Genomic DNA, 20,020 nt, shown 5'->3' on the forward strand with positions numbered 1-20,020 from the left:
GATGTGGCGCTGAATCACCAGGTTTGGTTTACTGGACTTCCTGCCATGAATCGCTCACCATATACAAAAAAAGGGCCTCCTTTGCTTCTCTCAGGCACTTTGGGATATGGATCTAACTTTGTTATGCACTTGTAGCAAGAATCCATGTTTATTAAGCCTTTGGCAGGCAGTCTCTGGCAAAAACATTCACAGCAACATAGCTCTTGTCAAGATTACAAGAGAAAAAAAAATCTATTTTATTAGTTACATAAGCATGCAAGAATTAAAGTTTAATTTCCAAAAGACAAATCTAATATCATATTCAGTGCAGACAGAGCAGATAGGGCTGATAAGAAAAGTGAAACTGGGTTTACAAAAAACTCTGAACATCATCAGCAACAAAACAAGGCATCATATAATCTGAACTCTGGAATCAGTCTTTTCAATGTGGTAGATTAACTTCAAGAGCTCCTTTTCAATGCTGTTTTGCCATAAAAAAAACAAAAAAAAACAATTAAACCATATAGACATTGATTCTACACCAGAATGCAGCCTTCAGCAGCTTTTGTAACCGCGGCTGATCCAGTGAAAGAAGCTCAAGCTCTTGATCTGCGCTTACGTGAGAGAACAGATGCTCTTCATGGCTGTCTGATATGGGAATCAAAAACAGATGAGACTGACACACATTCGGATTTCATCTGAGTAATGTATAGAGCAGACAGAGAGAAAATCAGAGTGCAGAGATCATCAACAGAACTGATGAACATAGGCTCTAGCTGCCTACAAAGACAGTATTTTAAGGTGTCATATGCGTGTTATGTTTGTGTATGTATGTATATATACAGATAGATAGATAGATAGATAGATAGATAGATAGATAGATAGATAGATAGATAGATAGATAGATAGATAGATAGATAGATACTGTAGATAGAAATAGGAAACATAAATGTAACTAAACTTATTGAAAAACATGTATCAGCTATATTAGTTATAGAGTTATTAATTAATAAATTAATTAATTAACTTATTTTCCATTGTTGTTGCCAATTGCAATACCATCTGCACCAATCATTAAAATTAAATTACAATTAAATTGTACTTTAAAGTAAAAAATTTAATTTGGCATTATTATAAAGTGAACTCTTTAAAAGTGTTAAGAAACCATCATTAACGTGTTCGTCTTTAAGGACAATTAAGTAGCCTTTTACTTCATTGGTATTATTTTATCTGCAAGTACAGTTTTTTCCCTCTTTTTTTACTTTATTTTATTTTATTTTTTTACTTTTAACATTTGAAGTACACTACACATTCAATATAATTAAGCACACCTTGTTTTTACTTTTTTTTTTTTAGGTAAGCTGTTCCAAATAGGTAATTATGTCACTGAGATCCAGTTGAGAAGTTTTGTTGAAGATTCACACAACCATTCGAGATGAACACGCACTGGATCACACAGACAAAAGTTGGCGAAATGAAAGGCTCTGCGAGAGAAAGAGGGAGGCTGCGAGTGAGTGATGCAGGCCAGCCGCAAGAAGGAATGCATCTGCCAAAGAATGACAGAAAGCGAGGGAAACGCAGAGGAGGAGACAGGGTGGAAAGAGGGAGGGAATAGAGAAGTGTGTGTGAAGCATGCATGTGTGTGTGTGGCATGGTTGTTGAATGAGAGGGCCTTGTGTAGCTGCTTCTCTGCTCTAGAGTCACTTGTCAGAGCAGAGTGTGTCTGTGAGTGTGTTCACACATGTTTGTGGGAGACAGACGACTGGCCACCGCTGCAACTGCACACCATTTCTCAAACTCAGCACAAGCCACCTTTGTATGCAGACACGTCTGAGCTTTCTGCTGTGCGATGAGAGGAATGACAGTGTGGAGAGCTCATTACATTCTCTCTCAGAGTGTGTTTCTGGTGGTCCTCCTGATCTCTCAACAGGGCAATGCCCACCCACAGTGCCTGGACTACAAGCCTCCGTTCCAGCCTCCGGAGCCCCTGCTCTTCTGCAAGGAGTACGCCAAATTCGGATGCTGCGACTTAGACAGGGATAACCAAATATCCCAGCACTTCTATCAGATCATGGACTACTTCGATCAGACTGGGTTCTTGGCCTGTGGGAAGTACATCCGCAGCATACTTTGCCAGGTGAGTCTCGGGGCAGGATGATTTAAAGGGGGGGTGAAATGCTATTTCATGCATACTGAGTTTTTTACACTGTTAAAGAGTTGGATTCCCATGCTAAACATGGACAAAGTTTCAAAAATTAAGTTGTACGTTTGAAGGAGTATTTTTGTTCCAAAAATACCTCTTCCGGTTTGTCACAAGTTTCGGAAAGTTTTTTTCGAGTATGGCTCTGTGTGACGTTAGATGGAGCAGAATTTCCTTATATTTGTCCTGAGGCACTTCTGCCGGAAGAGCGCACGCTCCCGTATAGCAGAGCACTGAGAGCACAACAGACTTCACTGATCAGAGCGAGAGCGTCGCCAAATGTCACAAAAGAAGTGTGTTTTTGGTTGCCAGGGCAAGACAACCCTGCACAGATTACCAAAAGGGAAACAGCATTAAGGGACCAGTGGATGGAGTTTATCTTTACAGAGCATCAACGGAGTTGTGCAAGTGTTTGTGTTTGTTCCCTGGATTTCGGATTGCACATCGTTTATTTCTTAAGGATGATGCAGTCCCAACTAAAAAGGGTCACGATCGCGTGTTGGAACCGCAGGCGGTGAGTAAAACTGCTTCAAATATCTCTGTGTTGTTAACTTAGCTATCGGCACGTAAGCACATCAAGTAAACAACATGCGATGTTGTCATCAAACTGCACTTTCCACATGTACAGCTTAAAAAAAAAAAAAAAAAGACGACATAAAGTGGAACTTAGTCATTTTCCAAAACCGCTAAGCAAATATATACAGTTTCAGTACATACCACATAGCATACCGCCTTTGCTGATGCTGCTCTTGTTAAATTTCAGCCTCTGGATCTGTGTCACAGCAACCTAAAAGCCTACTGGCGCTCGTGATTCTTTAGCTCCGCCCACACGTCACGCCTCTAGGCGCTCGTGTTTTTCCGGGAAAAATCGGTACAGACTATCTTTCTCTTATAAATATAATAAAAATAAAGACTTTTTGGAGTTATGAAGGATGCAGTACTACTCTATAGGTACTCAAGATTAACAGGATATTGAGTGAAAACGAGCATTTCACCCCCCCTTTAAGAAATTCTCAATTAAAATGGCTTAAATCAATGGAGAGGGCTGTTCAACTGTATTTTATTTTAAAGGCACATTCCACCTAAAAGGTCTATATCTGGTGTCCACTCCTTGTGATCGTTTATGTTAATTTATTTTGTGTTCATCCTGGTGGATGTGTCTTACATTGCTTGTGTTATAAATGCAGGTTTACCCCCCCCCCCCCCCCCAAAAAAATAACAAATAAAAATAAAATAATAATAATAATAAAAAATAAAAAATGATAAAATAATCATTTACTCACCCTCATGTTGATACAAATGTTCTGAAATATTATATTTTGAAGGATGTTGGTGAGCAAACAGTTAACGGTAACCACTGACTTCCATAGTATGAAATATTCTGAAAATACTATGGAAGTCAATGGCTACCATCAACCATTTGGTTACCAACATTTAAAAAAATATTTTATTTCGCGTCTAACAAAAGAAAGGAACTTGTGTGCATTTGGAAGAATTTGAGGGTGAGTAAATGAGGAAAGTTTTTATTTTTGGGTGAACTGTCTCTTTAACTTTAACCCAATAAATTCTATTATAATCTATTATATTTATTGATTATTTAATTATATTAATTGTATTATTAAATAAATAACATAAAATTATTAATTAAATATTCATAAATATGTGATATATTATCTTAATTATTCAGTTTGTTAGTAAATAATGAGCTTTTGTAACAGAGTGTGCCTCATTCAGCAGTGTTTATACAGACGAGGTTACATCATGTGTGAGTTATATTATTTTTGTTTTGACCATGCTTTTAGAAGGCTGGATGACTTCTGAATTTGTAATGAGCTATTTTAGTGATGATGACTTCAGTTTAAATGCAAGATATTACTAGCTTTGGTAATTTTGTGTGAATTGTACTCTTCAGTCTTAAAAATAAACCTTTAAAAAATTCAGTTTATATGTGTTTTTTTTTTTTCTGATTTGTGTCAACAAACTATACATAAAACCATACAATTCCCTTTTGGGGCCAACCAAAATGAGCATCCAAATTATAGTTACATACTAGGTTCATCATCACAACTTTAAGGCTGCCGGAATTGAACGATGATAATTTAGCATATGGTTTTGAGATTGCAGGGAGATTGTGGTTGGCGAAGGAAACACCTGATTTATTTGACTACTTAGTGGTGAAACTGAGCTCAATGATTGTTTTTGTTGGGACATTTATCCCAGATACAGGGAGCTGCTTGTGTTCCCCAACCTGCAGAGAAGCAAAATATATGCTCCCTCTCTAATTAGGCATATCGTATTCCTGAGGAAAGGTCAGGGCAGCAAAGATACTGAAGAAAGAGAGAAAGAAAGCGCAGTGAATAGGCTAAATATTCATTATGCGTCTGTTTTGAATCTGAATCATTCCTAGAGTGCTGATGCTAATATCGGCAGGTCTGGAACCTTGTGTTTTTGCTTTATAGACTTTCACCAGTAGATGGCAACAAGTGGTTGTCATCATTCAGCATTTAATATGCTGATTTATTTAGGATTAAAATTAAATAACTGAATTATTCCCTCTCCACTGATTCATTCAAAAATATGCATCCTTCCTGGATCGAAACAGGTGACTGTCTTTATGTGAAGGCAATTTAAGCCAAGTCTGTTTTATTGTCAATTCTTCCACATGCACAGTACATGCATACAGAGAATTGAAATTGAGTTACTCTCAGACTCTTGGTGCATACAGATAACACTAACAGTAGAACATTAAATACAGAAAAAATATATAAAGTGCAACTATACAAATAGCTCATGTAAAAAGAAAGCTTGGTAAAGCAGCACAAGGCGCACGGCAGATAGAGTGCAAACCAGTGAAGTAAACAAACAGTGCAGATACAATGATTGTAGTGCAAAGAGCTTATTCAATCTGTTTAAAGTGTCAAAAATCTCAGAGAGCAGTTCTTATTTAAACTGACAGAAGAGGGAGTTGAATTAGGTCAGTTAAATGCTGAATGCGGTAGTGAGCAAACCAATGCTGCACAAAGTGTCTGGTGCAGGTACCAGTGTGTAGTGGGAGCTGGGGGGGTCTGGGGGATGACTGAGGTTCAGAGGAGGTCGGGAGGGAGTACAGCTTATACCACATACTTTATAAAGAGATTATAAATGTGTGACGGTGTTCATTCAGCAGGGAGATGGTGCTGTCACAGGTCTGTATTCTCTGCCACAGGCTCCAAGTGTCTCTTCTGTCGCTGAAATGATGGACTGTCCTCCTGGAGTACTGTATCTTAGCCTCTCTGATGCTGCGGGATAGGTTGGCCATAGCTGTCCTCAGGGCCACCTAATCTTCAGCTCTGTCTGCTGCTCACTGATGTGCTGGTACAGTTCATTTAGTGCCTCACTCCCGTTGTTGTTATTGGAGCTGGGAGGAATGCATACAGCAATGAGCAGTATGGCTGTATATTCCCTCAGTAGATAGAACAGCCGGCACTTAATAATCAGAAACTCCACTAGTGGTGAGCAGTGTTTGCAGACCACAACAGCATCACGGCACAACGCGTCATTAATGTAAAAACAAAGCCCATTGACAGGTGATTTACATCCCGCAACGAGGACTCTGTCCGCTCGATAGCATGTCAGCTGATTGAGCCGAATAGCGCAGTCTGGAAAGCTGTTGCTACGCCATTTTTCCATGAACACAGAAACACAACAGTCTCTTAGAGTCCTCTGAGTTGAGCATAGTAATTGATTGTAGTCCAGTTTATTGTCCAAAGAGCATACGTTAGCCAGTACGATGGTGGGGATAGCTGGCTTGTGCGTGTTAGCTGTTAGCTGTTAGCCTAGCTCAGATACCTGTTCTGCTTGCTCTCACGCAGCTTGTGGTGCTTCCGCTGTGGATCTTGTATGGCGCCGCCATCTTGTATAACAATGAGAGTTAATGAATTGTTCACACAGTTCTGAATCATTCAGGAATATAGACGGTTTCAACGGCATCAACATAAACAAACGTTAATGCGCGTGAGCGCTTTTGTGGACCTAACTTAACTTCCGGTAGACTCCAAATAGAATCAATAACAACAGTCAAGTCCCTCTAGAGTAGATATTTTTTGATAACAAACAAAATATGTTTGCTGCGTGGATCAGGCGGACTTAATGAAAATGCTAATTCATTCTTTGCCAGCAGGAGATGTTTTAAAGCATAGACATAAAGTGCGAGAAATAGAGGTTTCCCCAGTAACAGCTGTAAACGAAGCAGAGCTGGTACGCTCTCACGCTGCTTTATCACGCATATAACATGCAAGTCTTCTTTCAGAAATACAGCGATATAAAAACACCCGTGCCTCGTTTTGATATTTAAACATAAATGTAAGGAATTATTATTATTATTAAACGTGCAGTACGTTACGTAATGTTACGTTCCTCGTGTTTATTTAACGAAGCCTTTTTGAAAATCGATCAGTTTTAAAATTGTGGCGAGTCTCCAAAAATAAATAAATGTATGGGAAACACATCCCGCAGCACAACCACCTGAGCCCAACTTCAGTTTACTCATCACCTTGGCTTTAACTGCGTTTGTAGAAGGCACTGCAGCCAGACCGATATAACACAGACCGGAAGTTAACTTAGGTCCAGGCGCGTGCGCCCGATGAAACCGTCTATACTGCAACTAAACTACTGTGTGTTGCTTAGAGAACTTTGCAGACCAAAAAATGCATATATTGAATCATTCACCCAAACAGTTCATTCAAAATCACTGATTCATTCCTGATTGCAACAGGTGACTGTCTTATGAGTGAGTCATTCAGTTGATTTGTGCAACTATTATGATTTGTTCAGGAACGTAATGCCACTACTGTGTGCTACTTGGAGATTTTGGTGGACCAAAAATATGAATAAAAGTTTGGTTGTAATTCAGAGGCTGCAGAGTATTCTTGCTCATGTTATTGCTTCAACATACAGTGGACTTTCTCTAAATGATGAATATATATATTCATATTCTCAGATACACCAGCATTTTGGACAAACCCTTGTCCTCCCTTTAAGTTTGTTTTGTGGTTTTTGAGAACCAAAACCAGACAGAAGTGCTAGAAATGTTTGTTTCAAGAGGCATTTCCTATAAAAGCTGTTAAAATAATGATTCAACAGAGACAAGTTTTAAATCTGTAAACTCATAATTGCCTAATGAGTGACAGGCACTGACATATAAGCTAATGGGATTTGATGCCCAGTGGAGTGGAGCAAATATGCTGATGAGCGAAACCCTGCAGGGACCGTCTGTTGAACAAAACACATGAGGAGTTTGTTATCAACAGATATTGTGATCTCCTACAGAGTCGGTATGGAGGACAAAAATGTACAGCACATCTGAAGAAAAGAGAGCATGGGAATGGGTGCTTTTCCCAGCATTGTTCAACACAAGTATTCACTTGGCATTGCACTCGGAAGTGTTTACTATAATCTTGCATGTGAAACAGTAGTTTAAACACACTCAATGCAACACATCAACTCACATTATATGATATCCATGAAGAAAAATAAGTCTTTTGATAGATATTTGAGCATAATATTTTGAACCATCCCCTCAGAAATCTTAAGCCTGAAAACTAAAGACAAATGTTGTAGTTTCCTTGACAAAGACACTCAGTCCTACTCATTTCAGCTCTTTTTGCAAGTTTTTTAATTTAATTTTTTTAGCTAGTGTTCCTGTAGCTCAAGTGGTAGAGCATTGTGTTGGCAAGCGCAAGGTTGGGGGTTTGATTCCCGGGAACACATGATAGGTAAAAACTGATAGCCTGAATGCACTGTAAGTCGCTTTGGATAAAAGCGTCTGCTAAATGCATATATTTATTTAATTTAAATTTATTTTTTCTCTTTGCTAACAGGATATTACATAACGTTGTGTGTTGTTTATGAAATGCTGGACTGCTTTATTCCATGTAACCCCTCTTAATAGGTCTATATTTTGTTTGAATTACAGTCAAACATAATTAGAGAGCACTGAAACATTATTAATTTACATTTTGGCCACAGTATAATGCCTGTGATGTGTTACGAGTGAGTAAGCCCATTGATCCAAGCCACTTCCAGGTCCATTATTTGTTTAATGCCATTATAGTAATCTCGGATGACTTCCAGGCCTGAGCTGGCAGTATCATTGCCAAGGCTGGCTCAGTCCTCTGATGGGTGTGGTGTTGTGGTTAAGACATAATGAGGGCTCAGTTAGTCCAAAAAGTTCAAGAGTTGCTGTATTTATAGCTCAAACGATCATCAGCTGCTGCTGGATTGAATCCTGGGATCCCGGCTGTAGAGAAGACGTGCAGAATGCCACGTTTGCCAGACTATGAGGAGGAGAAAAGCAGAAAGGCTTACACAGCAAATATGTTTCAGATTAATATGTTATGAAAGGAAAAATTGATGACGGGTCGTCGAATTATTAGAAAAATAATGCACACTCCTGGGATGTGCATTATTAGTTCAACAGCCTTATTCTTATTAATCTGCTTATAATACGGTTACCACACCTCAAGACATCGTTCAGATTAGATATTTCAAGGGATTCGTCTGGTTTTTGTACTTAAATCGCTATTGTGAGTAGGATTACTTCTTCCGCATCTCATCCAATGCCTCTTTTGCTGGTTCCAAAATGTAATTTTAAAGCTGGTAACTTGAGCCGTTGATAGCATTCTAATGCACTTATTAATTAAGTTATTAGAAAGAGAGAGAGAGAGAGAGAGAGAGAGAGAGAGAGAGAGAGAGAGAGAGAGAGAGAGAGAGAGCTTGCGGTCAAGATAGCTGCCTGGAATTATGTTTGTGCATTTCCCAGAACATAATTGCACGCCTCACAATGTTCGTCAGCCAATCAGATGATAGAAGCAAGTCTTTGTTCATGGGTCGGTCATGACAAGATGTTTTTATGGATCTATTAATTGATTAAAAATGTATAGTAAATTAAAAATGCATCTCATACACTATTAAAAATGAAGGATCTTTATTTGCTTTATCTTAATTTGTTCTTTATAGCACAACACGTGTTTTTAGTGAGTAATAAATGTTCTTCACATTAAGCAAACATGGTTCTGTTTACTGAAAGGTTCTATATACATGTCAGGTTTATCAACTTTATAATATATAAATATTAAATATATATTCACACATATCCTTTAAGGTGTGTAAGAAAAAATTCAAATTGAAGATTTAATTGAAATTAACTAATTGAATATAGTATATTTCTAAGACCTTTGTGCATGCATAAAAAAAATAAAAAAAAAATAAAAAAAGATTTTAAACTTTTTTATATAATTGACTGTCATTAACACTTTATAGCTTTAGTTATCTTTATAGTTGTCATCCTTAAAGGGATAGCTCGCCCAAAAATGAAAACTGTATCCTTTTCTCAGCATCAAATGTTCCAAACCTGTATGAATTTCTTTCTTCACATTATTTTATTAAAAACAAAATGTTGACAAACAAACAGTTTCTGACCCCCACTGACTTCAATAATAACAAACTGAGACAGATTCAGTCCAGAAGAACTGTGGCAATGTCTCCAAGATGCTTCAAGAAACCTGCAAAGCTATCTTGAAAAACAATGCACAAGTTCACCTAGCTCAAAAGATAGTTTGAGAGCATTTCAAGGTCACGTAACACTGTTGAACCAATGTCCATGCTTTGATTTGTTTGTTTCAGGAGTGCTCTCCGTACGCAGCGCATCTGTACGACGCAGAAGACGCAAACACCCCGATGCGGGAGCTTCCCGGCCTCTGCGGAAACTACTGCCAGGATTTCTGGCTCCACTGCCGTTACACCCTCAGCCTTCTGATCAATAACAACCAAACGTATGCTATCGAAGAAGACCGGAGCAAGTTCTGCAAGTATCTTGAGCTGAAAGATCCCGAGTACTGTTACCCAAACGTCCTCTCCAACGCCGAGCTCAACGCCAACCTGGGAGACGTGAAGGCGGACCCGGAGGGATGCATTCAGTTATGTCTGGAAGAAGTGGCCAATGGGCTTCGCAATCCTGTGGCGATGGTACACGCCAATGACGGCACGCACCGCTTCTTCGTGGCGGAGCAGCTGGGTTACGTGTGGACTTACCTGGCCAACGGTTCCCGGATCGACAGGCCCTTCCTGAACCTGACCAGAGCGGTTCTGACCTCACCGTGGGCCGGAGATGAGCGAGGGTTCCTCTGCATCGCACTTCACCCGCGATTCACAACGGTCAAAAAGGCCTATGTTTACTACTCAGTGTCTGTGAAGAAGCAGGAGAAGATTCGCATCAGTGAGTTTCTCGTGTCTGATTCGGATATGAATATGCTGGATCACTCCTCAGAAAGGTGAGAGAGATATCAGATATTCACATGCAAAAAAAAAAAAAAAAAAAATCAAACACTCTCAGAGAGAAACTGCCGTACATTTATATATATTCTCTATGGGAGTGTTTATTTTATTTAATTTTTTAACATTCATCAGACACTTTTATCTAAATATCTGAAGGGAAGCACACAGACAGACACACACACACACACACACACACACACACACACACACACACACATATATATATATATATATATATATATATATATATATATATATATATATATATTTATATATATAGGTATATGTCATTATATTTTTCCCTCAATTTTGATTAAAATGTTCAAATGTTTTTTGAACGAAGAAGGTTATTATTATTATTTTTTTTTTCAGAAGGTTTTTTTTTCTTTTTTTTTTCTCATCAGAATGATACAAACATGATAAAGATTTTTAAACTTGCTATGTGAAAAAAAAAAAAAAACATTCACATCATTCAAAAAGGTTAAATGGTCCTTCCATAAATATAATTTAAATTAATAAAAAATTATTATTTGTAGAAAAGGTTTAAAAATAGTTATATACCATTTTTTTTATCATGTTTTGTTTTTGTTTGTGTGGGGACAACAGAGCTGATCCTCCCTATACACAAAGCACACAAGCTGCGCAGGGTCCCCGAAACACCAGGGGGCCTCTTCGTCCTCAAAGATGATTTCATATTAGTTTCGTTTTTGAATTTGGCAAGCGGTTATGAAAACTTGTGCGGTCACTCTTTCTACAAAAAATCAGTCAAACCACTGTTTCTCAAGCTTTTCCACAGACAGAATCTGATTCATTTGTTCATAACCACTCATACCAACTCCGCTGTTCTGCTTAGGGCCACAGAAGTCTAGAATTAACCCTGCGGATGACAATCACAGTCAACAAAGCAGAACCACAAACCATAAACTTCCTCTGCATAAACTAACCCTGTGCACACAGATCTTTTAGGCTTCATTTTACATTTCTAGTCTCCTGCTACAAAGTTACATGCAGGTGAGTTTGATCAAGGTTGGAGCAAAACTCTGTGGGAAAATGGTTTAGTTCAAAGCTGCTGGAATGGATGCATTATTTAATTACTCATGCACAGATTCTTAAATGCAAGACTTTCTCTTAGATGTGTGATTTTCACCCTTTTTTATCAGTCTGTGAAATAGTAGTACTATTGATGCTTATTCTGGTTCCCAGGACACTTCTAGAAGTTGAAGAGCCTGCATCAAACCACAACGGAGGTCAACTACTGTTTGGGTCGGATGGATATCTGTACATATTCATAGGAGACGGGGGCAAAGCGGGAGACCCTTTTGGAAAGTTTGGGAATTCTCAAAACAAGTGAGTCGTCTTTATTTATCTTTATTTGACACCCTTGCCTATATAAAAAAAAAAAAAAAAAAAAAAAACATAGACCCATGATTACCTCACTCTCAAGCCATCCTTGGTGCATTTGACTTTCTTCTTTCAGATGAATCCAATCGGAGAAATATGGCTCTACTAAGATTTATAATCACATTATCATGTATGTTAACTATGGAAGCTTGTTTATGCTGCAGAAAAATGTAACATAAAAAAGGTAATTGTGACTTTTTAATCTCTAAGTTTTGACACAGAAAAAGTCTTAAACTGAATTTCGAGTTCAATTTCTTTTCATCAGAATTATGAGAAACAAAGTTGCAAATACCTTTATTTATTTATTTTCTGTGGTGAAAATGTGTGTGTGTGTGTGTGCATGTGCGTGTGTGTGTGTGTGTGTGAGTGTGTGTGTGTGACATGTGTGAGTGTGTGTGTGTGTATGTATGTGTGTGTGTGTGTGTGTGTGTGTGTGTGTGTGTGCGTGCGTGTGTGTGTGTGTGTGTGTGTGTGTGCGTTAGTAAAAAATAACATTTTGACTATAAATGGACAAAAATCTCTTCTTGTTGCATTCTACAGAAAAAATAATGTAAATTCAGGTCTTGAAGGGGTAGTACACATAAAAAAAAGAGTATTTACTCACCCTGATTTACTCACCTCACTTTATTCTTTCTTCCGTAGAACACAAAGAAATGCATTTGTGTGGATGATTTGGCTGCTCTTTTCCATACTCGTGTTGTCAAGCTTCAAATATTACAAGAAAAGTACCATAAAATAGTCTGAAATCTACAGTTCTCTTTAGTCAGACAGACACACGGCCTCACAATATTAGCCTTGGCTCTGCTTTCTCCGCGTGACATAAGAATGGTGAATATACTACTCTCAGAGCTTCACAAGCACACAGCGTGTCTTTCCTCCTCACAGAGCGAGCTGTCAGAGCCACAGAAGTCCTGAGTCCTGCTGCTGATGACCAATAGAGAAGCACACTACATGACACTACATGTTGAATGTGGAGGTTCAGTCGCATCGCATTATTCAGAAGTTACTCGTGGTCTTCTGTGCAACACACAGTACTCTTGCAGCCTTATATCAACATGATCAGCAAACTTTTAATTACAAATTAAACGGGCACTTAGACCAGTTGCTTTGAATGTCTGTCAGTACATAGTTACTTCTGAATGCCCATAAATAAATCAGGATGCTTTACAGAATGGTGTCGTTACGAGAAGAGGTTATCTTGCCGGTTTAAGTGTATTCTCATTTAGTATTTAAATATGGTTATGTAGTTTTATTTTATTATTATTATTATTTTTATTTATTTATTTATTTATTTATTTATTTATTTTTATTTAAAGCTCTAGGTTTGCTTTGTTTGTTTGTACAGTTTGGCCAAAATGTTTTTGATTATGTGTCAATATGACTATAAAATAATAATAATAATAATAATAATAATAATAATAATAATAATAATAATAATAATAATAATAAATAAATAAATAAAATAGGAAATTTTACTGTTGTAATTCCACTGTAAAATAACAAACTGAGTATTTAAGAAAACAAAAACAACAATAATAATAAAATGCTGCAGTGCATTAAATTGCCTTTGCGTTTTGATGAATGCACAGAGCCATATCACGATTTTGACCAATTATGCAATATTAATTATTATTATTATTATTATTATTATTATTATTATTAATGATTTGAGTTTTAGTTAACTGCATTAACCCTGGTCTGAACTTGATTTTATTTTTTTCCGCTTCTGTTGTTCTACAAGATCTTTTAAATGTGTAAATCAGATAAAAACAACAACAACAACAAAAGCTTGAATAAAGGACTGATCTCAGCTGGAATAGCTGCAGCTCTTTTCACGAGAGGGAAAATGAGTAAAGAGTAAAGAGGCCCTTCATTGATGTTCAAACTCAATATTGACACAGGGCATTGTGGGTAATGTGAGTAAGAAAGGATGCGGTTGAGTGAGAGAAAGCAGAGCAGGTTTAAACTATGCTCTCATGAGTGCAATCCTAAAGACAAATTATTCGTATTATTTTAATGTCATGCAAACTTTTTTATAAACCCCAAAAACCACATCTTTGTGTAAAAACAAACCCTGGTGTTTTACAGGTCCACTCTTCTGGGCAAGGTCCTGCGGATCGATGTGGACAACAATGACTACGGCGCCCCCTACAGCGTCCCATCAGACAACCCTTTCGTGGGAGAGACGGATGCGAGGCCAGAGATCTACGCCTACGGTGTGAGGAACATGTGGAGGTGCTCCATCGACAGGGGCGATCCGGTCAGCGGTCAGGGCCACGGCAGAATGCTCTGTGGAGACGTCGGTCAGAATAAATACGAGGAAGTGGATCTCATCCAAAAAGGAGGGAACTACGGATGGAGGGCAAAGGAGGGCTTCTCATGTTACGACAAAAAACTCTGTGCCAACTCATCACTCAGTGAGCAAGACTTTCACATTTGGATATTTATGTTTAGCGTAGGTTGATTTGGGAACCAGGGTCCAGATTGAAGAGTAAAGTTAATTACTATATACTTCTTATATTGTTTAATTCGTTCATGGAGTAGTTCTCCTAAAAAAAAACAAAAAACAATTCCAGTTAGGATGCAGATGAGTTTATTTCTTCATCAGATTTGTAGAAATGTAGCATTGCACCAGTGTCTCATCAATGGATGCTCTGCAGTGAATGGGTGCCGTCAGAATGAGAGTCTGATAAAAACATCACAATAATCCACAGCACTCCAGTCCATCAGTGAACATCTGGAGAAGACAAAAGATGAAACACATCCAGCATTAAGATGTGATAACTTTAAACCATTGCTTCTGTATATAATATGAGTCCATAATCCATAATTTCATCTCCTGTCACATCAAAATCCTCCCCATATTTGTTTTGGACCATAAACAGAGGCAAGTGTCTCTCCTGTTTCAGATACTGGTGTCATAGAAGTTTTGTAGTTTTGTAGAAGTTGAAGTATCAACTCAAGATTTTTACTCAAGTAAAAGTGTAAAAGTACTGGTTTTTAATCATATTTATATCATAGTTATATCATCAAATTAGACCAAAGTTAACCTTTCTTAGGAAGAAGACTTTCATGAATTCAGCCCCAGTTTTCACACACTGCTGTTGTTTCATGTGGGATTTGAAGAGTGGGAGTAAACATTTAAACTTTTTTTTTTTCCTTCACTTTTTCCCAAAGATGATATGCTTCCGATTTTTGCCTACCCACATAAAATCGGCAAGTCTGTCACTGGCGGCTACATCTACAGAGGATGCCAGATGCCCAATCTGAACGGCCTGTACGTCTTTGGGGATTTCATGAGCGGGTACGTGTGTATTCTCTACTTTATGGACCTTCCTTGATGAATTACTATTAAAATGCTAAACAAGAATACACTGCAAAAAAAAAAAAAAAAAAACATATTCTGTCTTTGTACCCAACATTTTCACATTGGATTGAACGCATTACTTGCAGTCTTTGTAATTAATTGTACAATTTACTCGCAATTTCTTAGAGAAAAATGTTTCTACACTATTTGTTTTTTATTTCAGTGTTTCAACACAAGATGAATGCATGTTTACAGTACTTTCCTGTAATGACTGCTTTATATGAACTGATTAAATCACACTCCTCTGGTTCTGTGCATCGCAGGCGACTGATGTCCCTAAAGGAGAACCCAGACACTGGAAAGTGGAGCTATAAGGAGATCTGCATGGGCGCTGACAAAACCTGCAGCTTCCCTAAACTAATAAACAGCTACTACAAGTACATCATATCATTTGGTGAAGATGAGGCAGGTAACATGAGAGCAGCTCTGTGTTCGACTGCTGCTTGTAAACGTCTTTATATTGTTCTTCAGTGAAACACACTCGTCTCTGTCGTCTGTGTTTCAGGAGAGCTGTACTTCCTCGCGACCGGAGCGGCCAGCGCCACGGCCCGAGCTGGAGTCGTGTATAAGATAGTGGATCCCTCCAGGTACACATTTACACTTTTATTCAGAAAGGGCACAGGAAATTGTTCAGAAGTGACAGTAAAGGCATTTATAATGTTACAGAAGAGTCCCATGTCAAATAAATACATGACTTTCTATTTATCAAAGTATCAATTTCCACAAAAATATCAGGCAGCACAACACTGATAATAATTAACTCTTTAGGAGGGCTCCTCCGGGAAAGTGCAGCTTCAAGCCCACTCCTGTCAACATAAAGGGCAAACTGATTCATTTCAGTCCTAAAGAAGGTAAGAGAGCCATAGCTTTATCCCACTGGAGGTGTGTGTCTTGAGTAGGGCTGTATGATTAATGCACTGTTATATGGTTTAGTGTGATTATTAAACTGCAACGGCTGTGATTTTATTAAATAAACATGTGGTGCGTGTTTCAGAGTGTGTTCATTACAGTACACATGAGCATCTCATGATCCGGTGTTTTCAGCATCTCTGCATCTGATCTGAGTCTGAGCTGCTTTAATGTGTGTTTGGGAACACAAAAAGAAGAATAAGAATATTTAAAAATTGAGAAATTAAGACAGCCATTACATTAGTATTATAATTGTGATATTGTATATACAATTAAATTATCATTATTATATTTTCTTTTTCATAAACACTTATTTTTAATAAAAATAAAACATTTTCAGTGATATATTACAATAGCAATATTTATTTTGCTTTTTAGTTTTTTTTTATATATATATTTTTGTTTAGTGTAAGTAGCAATAATAATGATATAATACAATTATCATTATTATTATATAAGGTTATTATTTATTAATTGTGGTAATAATAATAATAATAATAATAATAATAATAATAATAATAATAATAATAATAATGTATTTAATTAATTAATAATCAAATGTTACAACAACGATAATAATTTAATTAATTAATTTTATTAAATGTTACATAATAATAATAATAATAATAATAATAATAATAATAATAATAATAATAATAATAAAGAAATATTATTGTTATTATTATTATTAATATTATGTAACATTTTATTATTTTATAAACATATTAATGTAGAATCACAAAATTTGGGCCAAACTGTGCAGCCATACAAACAAGCACAGCAAACCTTTAATTGTTTTTTTTTAATTACATTCAAAACCACTATTTCAGACAGAATTGGATTTTTCTCCATAACGGTCTAGCTCTAGTCTTGGGGTGCTCTGTTAAAGTGTTTGTAGTTTTTGACACCATCTTTTTGTTTCACAGAGTATGTAATTAACAAAAAGCCCTCAACGACTGCCATTCCCAAACCAAAACCCACCAAACCCAGTGTGACCCCACGACCTCGAGTACAGCACACGACGCCCCGCCGGGTTCCTCCAGCGACCACCGGACACCCGTCTACACCACATCCACGTGCTCTCAGCACCAGACCTCCGTCCCTGACCACCCCCAGACCCCCATACTGGACAACATCACCCAAAACCACCACAAAGACCCAAACCGGCAGACCGGGCAAGCGAGGCCGAGGCAAACCCCGGAGGAAAGGGGAGCGGAGGGGTCGACCTCGAGCCGGGACGGTGAGGCTGGTCAGCGCAGACGGACAGAAGGACCGCGGCCGTGTGGAGATCTTCGCACGGGGCGAATGGGGCACGGTGTGTGACGATATGTTTAACATACAGGCTGCGGCGGTGGTCTGCAGACAGATGGGGTTCGCTGTAGCTCTGCGGGTGGCGAAGAGAGCCGAGCTCGGGGCGGGAGACATCGCAGTCAGAATCCTGCTGGACGACGTGGAGTGTGAAGGAACCGAGCGAACTCTGCTGCACTGCAAACACCCCAAACTGGGCAAAAACAACTGCTCTCACGACGAGGATGTAGGGGTGGTCTGTGGCCATTATGAGCATGCAGTGGAGTGAGAGGTCATGATGCCACATGCATGCAGACCAAAAATACATCTGCTGTTTACAGACAGAAGAAATAAAACATGACCAATTATAAAATTATGTGAACTTTAAATGCCCCTATCAAAACCAAAAGAGAATCTGAAATTTTTACATTTTGAATGTAGACAAATTATATATATATAAATCCAGACTGACGCAAGAGTTTACTATTCTAGAACAAAAATATGATTACAGTAACTGCATTCACAAATAATACTAATCAATCAGTCGTATTCACACTGAACTGTGCACTATTTACACTGCGCTGTGAGCTGTTGATCATCTCACACAACCGAGACACTGCATTAACTGTTTTTCTTCATATATATGTCCCTGGAGCACAGTCTTCAGTCTCTGGGGGATATTTGTAGCAATAGCCAAAAAATACATTGTATAGGTCAAAATTATTGATTTTTCTTTTATGCCAAAAATCATTAGGATATTAAGTAAACTTCCTACCGTAAATATATATAAAAACTAAATTTTTTATTAGTAATATGCATTGCTAAGAACTTGATTTGGACAACTGTAAAGGCGATTTCCTCAATATTTTAAATTACGTATTTAATTTTTTGCACCTTCAGATTGCAGATTTTCAAATAGTTGTGTCTCGGTCAGATATTGTCCTCCTCACAAACCATATATCAATGGAGAGATTATTATAGACTGTTTTTGTGGTCCAGGGCTACATATGAGGTGATGGTGAAATTCAAACAATAATTGATTAAAGTATATCCTTCTAGCAATCATGAGATCAAGGTCTTTCCAGACTGTCTTTTTCAAACATATTTCAGGTTATTGCTGTGTAAATTTGGCACTTTTGTTGCACATATACATTTCTTGTACAATTGCAAATGATGATTGTTTTTAAACACAAATGCTGGACATTCTTTGTTATATTGTAATAATTAAAAATGTAAATAAATTGTTTGCATAATCATGTGGTGAAGATGACAGAGATATATTCTGATGATGGTTATATAATAGACCAATCACACACGTTTTGTGTCAATCGACTCGATGTGTATAAAAATACACATTTTTAGAGCAAACCACTGACCTGTATTCTACTTTTTTTTAATTAAATTATTATTATTATTATTATTATTATTATTATTATTATTATTATTATTATTATTATTATTATTATTATTATTATTTTGTCATAAGTATGTTTGGTGCATAAGAAACAAATGGAGAAAAAAACGTTTGTGAAAAATAAATTATATATAATATATATATATATATATATATATATATATATATATATATATATATATATATATATATATATATATATATATATATATATATATATATATAATTATTTTTTTATTTTTTTCATATTTTCTGTGTAGAGGACTAAGTTAATAATTAAATAATACATGTTTAGGCAAAAACAAAGTTTTATTTTTAACTAATCGGTTTTTAGGTTTCAGGCTATTTTAGTCAAACTTTGTACAAATATGATTCTCAGCTATGTTTTACAATATATAACAGAATGATTTATGCAACATGTGCAGAAATGTCCATAAATTGGTATTCCTATTCTATACATTGCATTTAATATGTATATTATATTAATATGTGTTCATGGGGCAAACCATAACAAAAATAAAAAGAAGTGTAATAATTGGAGAAATAACTTTTCATAAGAATATCTGATAATAGGAACATTGATCTATAATTTCCGCCCAAATACCTGATTAACATGCCATTTGTCATGGTGTCCTCTACATATTCAGATCTTAAACCCCTTTAAGATATTTCAGAGAATGTTTTAATTTTTATTTATTTATTTATTTATTTTTTTAATTATTTTTTTTTCACGACAAACAATTGGAAAAGTAGCCAGATTTAAATGATAATTACAAAACATTTATAATGTTCCCCTAAGAATGCTAAATTTGATTAAACAACTCTGACTGCAATCACTCACAGAACCATTTTGAGGGTAATTAGCAACACACACATATATATATATATATATATATATATATATATATATATATATATATATATATATATATATATATATATAAATCTGAGCTAATGTGTGATTTTATTAAATAATTAAATAAGGAGGGACAGCATGACTGATGGTTTTAACACTAGCTTTCCCATTACTGATACAGTTTTATAAAAATAAATAAATAAATATATTTTATTTTATTTTTAGAAAAATATACAGTCTATGATTGTAACACACGGCAAATATCAAAGACAAGTCTTAGTAACGGCTGAAATA

The 20,020-nt window shown here is 36.7% G+C and overlaps 1 protein-coding gene across 1 annotated transcript; it reads left to right on the forward strand.

Moving 5' to 3' along the window:
* Positions 1-1,359: 1,359 nt before the first annotated feature.
* On the forward strand, positions 1,360-18,770 carry LOC113061893 (HHIP-like protein 1). Its single transcript, XM_026231400.1, has 9 exons — positions 1,360-2,116; positions 9,842-10,488; positions 11,696-11,839; positions 13,982-14,310; positions 15,071-15,197; positions 15,524-15,669; positions 15,766-15,847; positions 16,029-16,111; positions 17,096-18,770. Exons 1-9 carry the CDS (start codon positions 1,829-1,831, stop codon positions 17,743-17,745), a joined length of 2,496 nt encoding a protein of 831 aa, XP_026087185.1. The 5' UTR covers positions 1,360-1,828; the 3' UTR covers positions 17,746-18,770.
* The last annotated feature ends 1,250 nt before the right edge of the window (positions 18,771-20,020 follow it).

This window comes from Carassius auratus, chromosome 43, assembly GCF_003368295.1.
Source record: "Carassius auratus strain Wakin chromosome 43, ASM336829v1, whole genome shotgun sequence".
Taxonomy (NCBI): domain Eukaryota; kingdom Metazoa; phylum Chordata; class Actinopteri; order Cypriniformes; family Cyprinidae; genus Carassius; species Carassius auratus.

Excerpts from the sequence above, each read along its gene's own strand:
- LOC113061893 (XM_026231400.1), top strand. The coding sequence starts at position 1,829 with ATGAGAGGAATGACAGTGTGGAGAGCTCATTACATTCTCTCTCAGAGT. Across the intron at positions 2,117-9,841 it reads TCCGCAGCATACTTTGCCAG|GAGTGCTCTCCGTACGCAGC; the intron begins GTGAGTCTCGGG and ends TGTTTGTTTCAG. Across the intron at positions 11,840-13,981 it reads TTTGGGAATTCTCAAAACAA|GTCCACTCTTCTGGGCAAGG; the intron begins GTGAGTCGTCTT and ends GGTGTTTTACAG.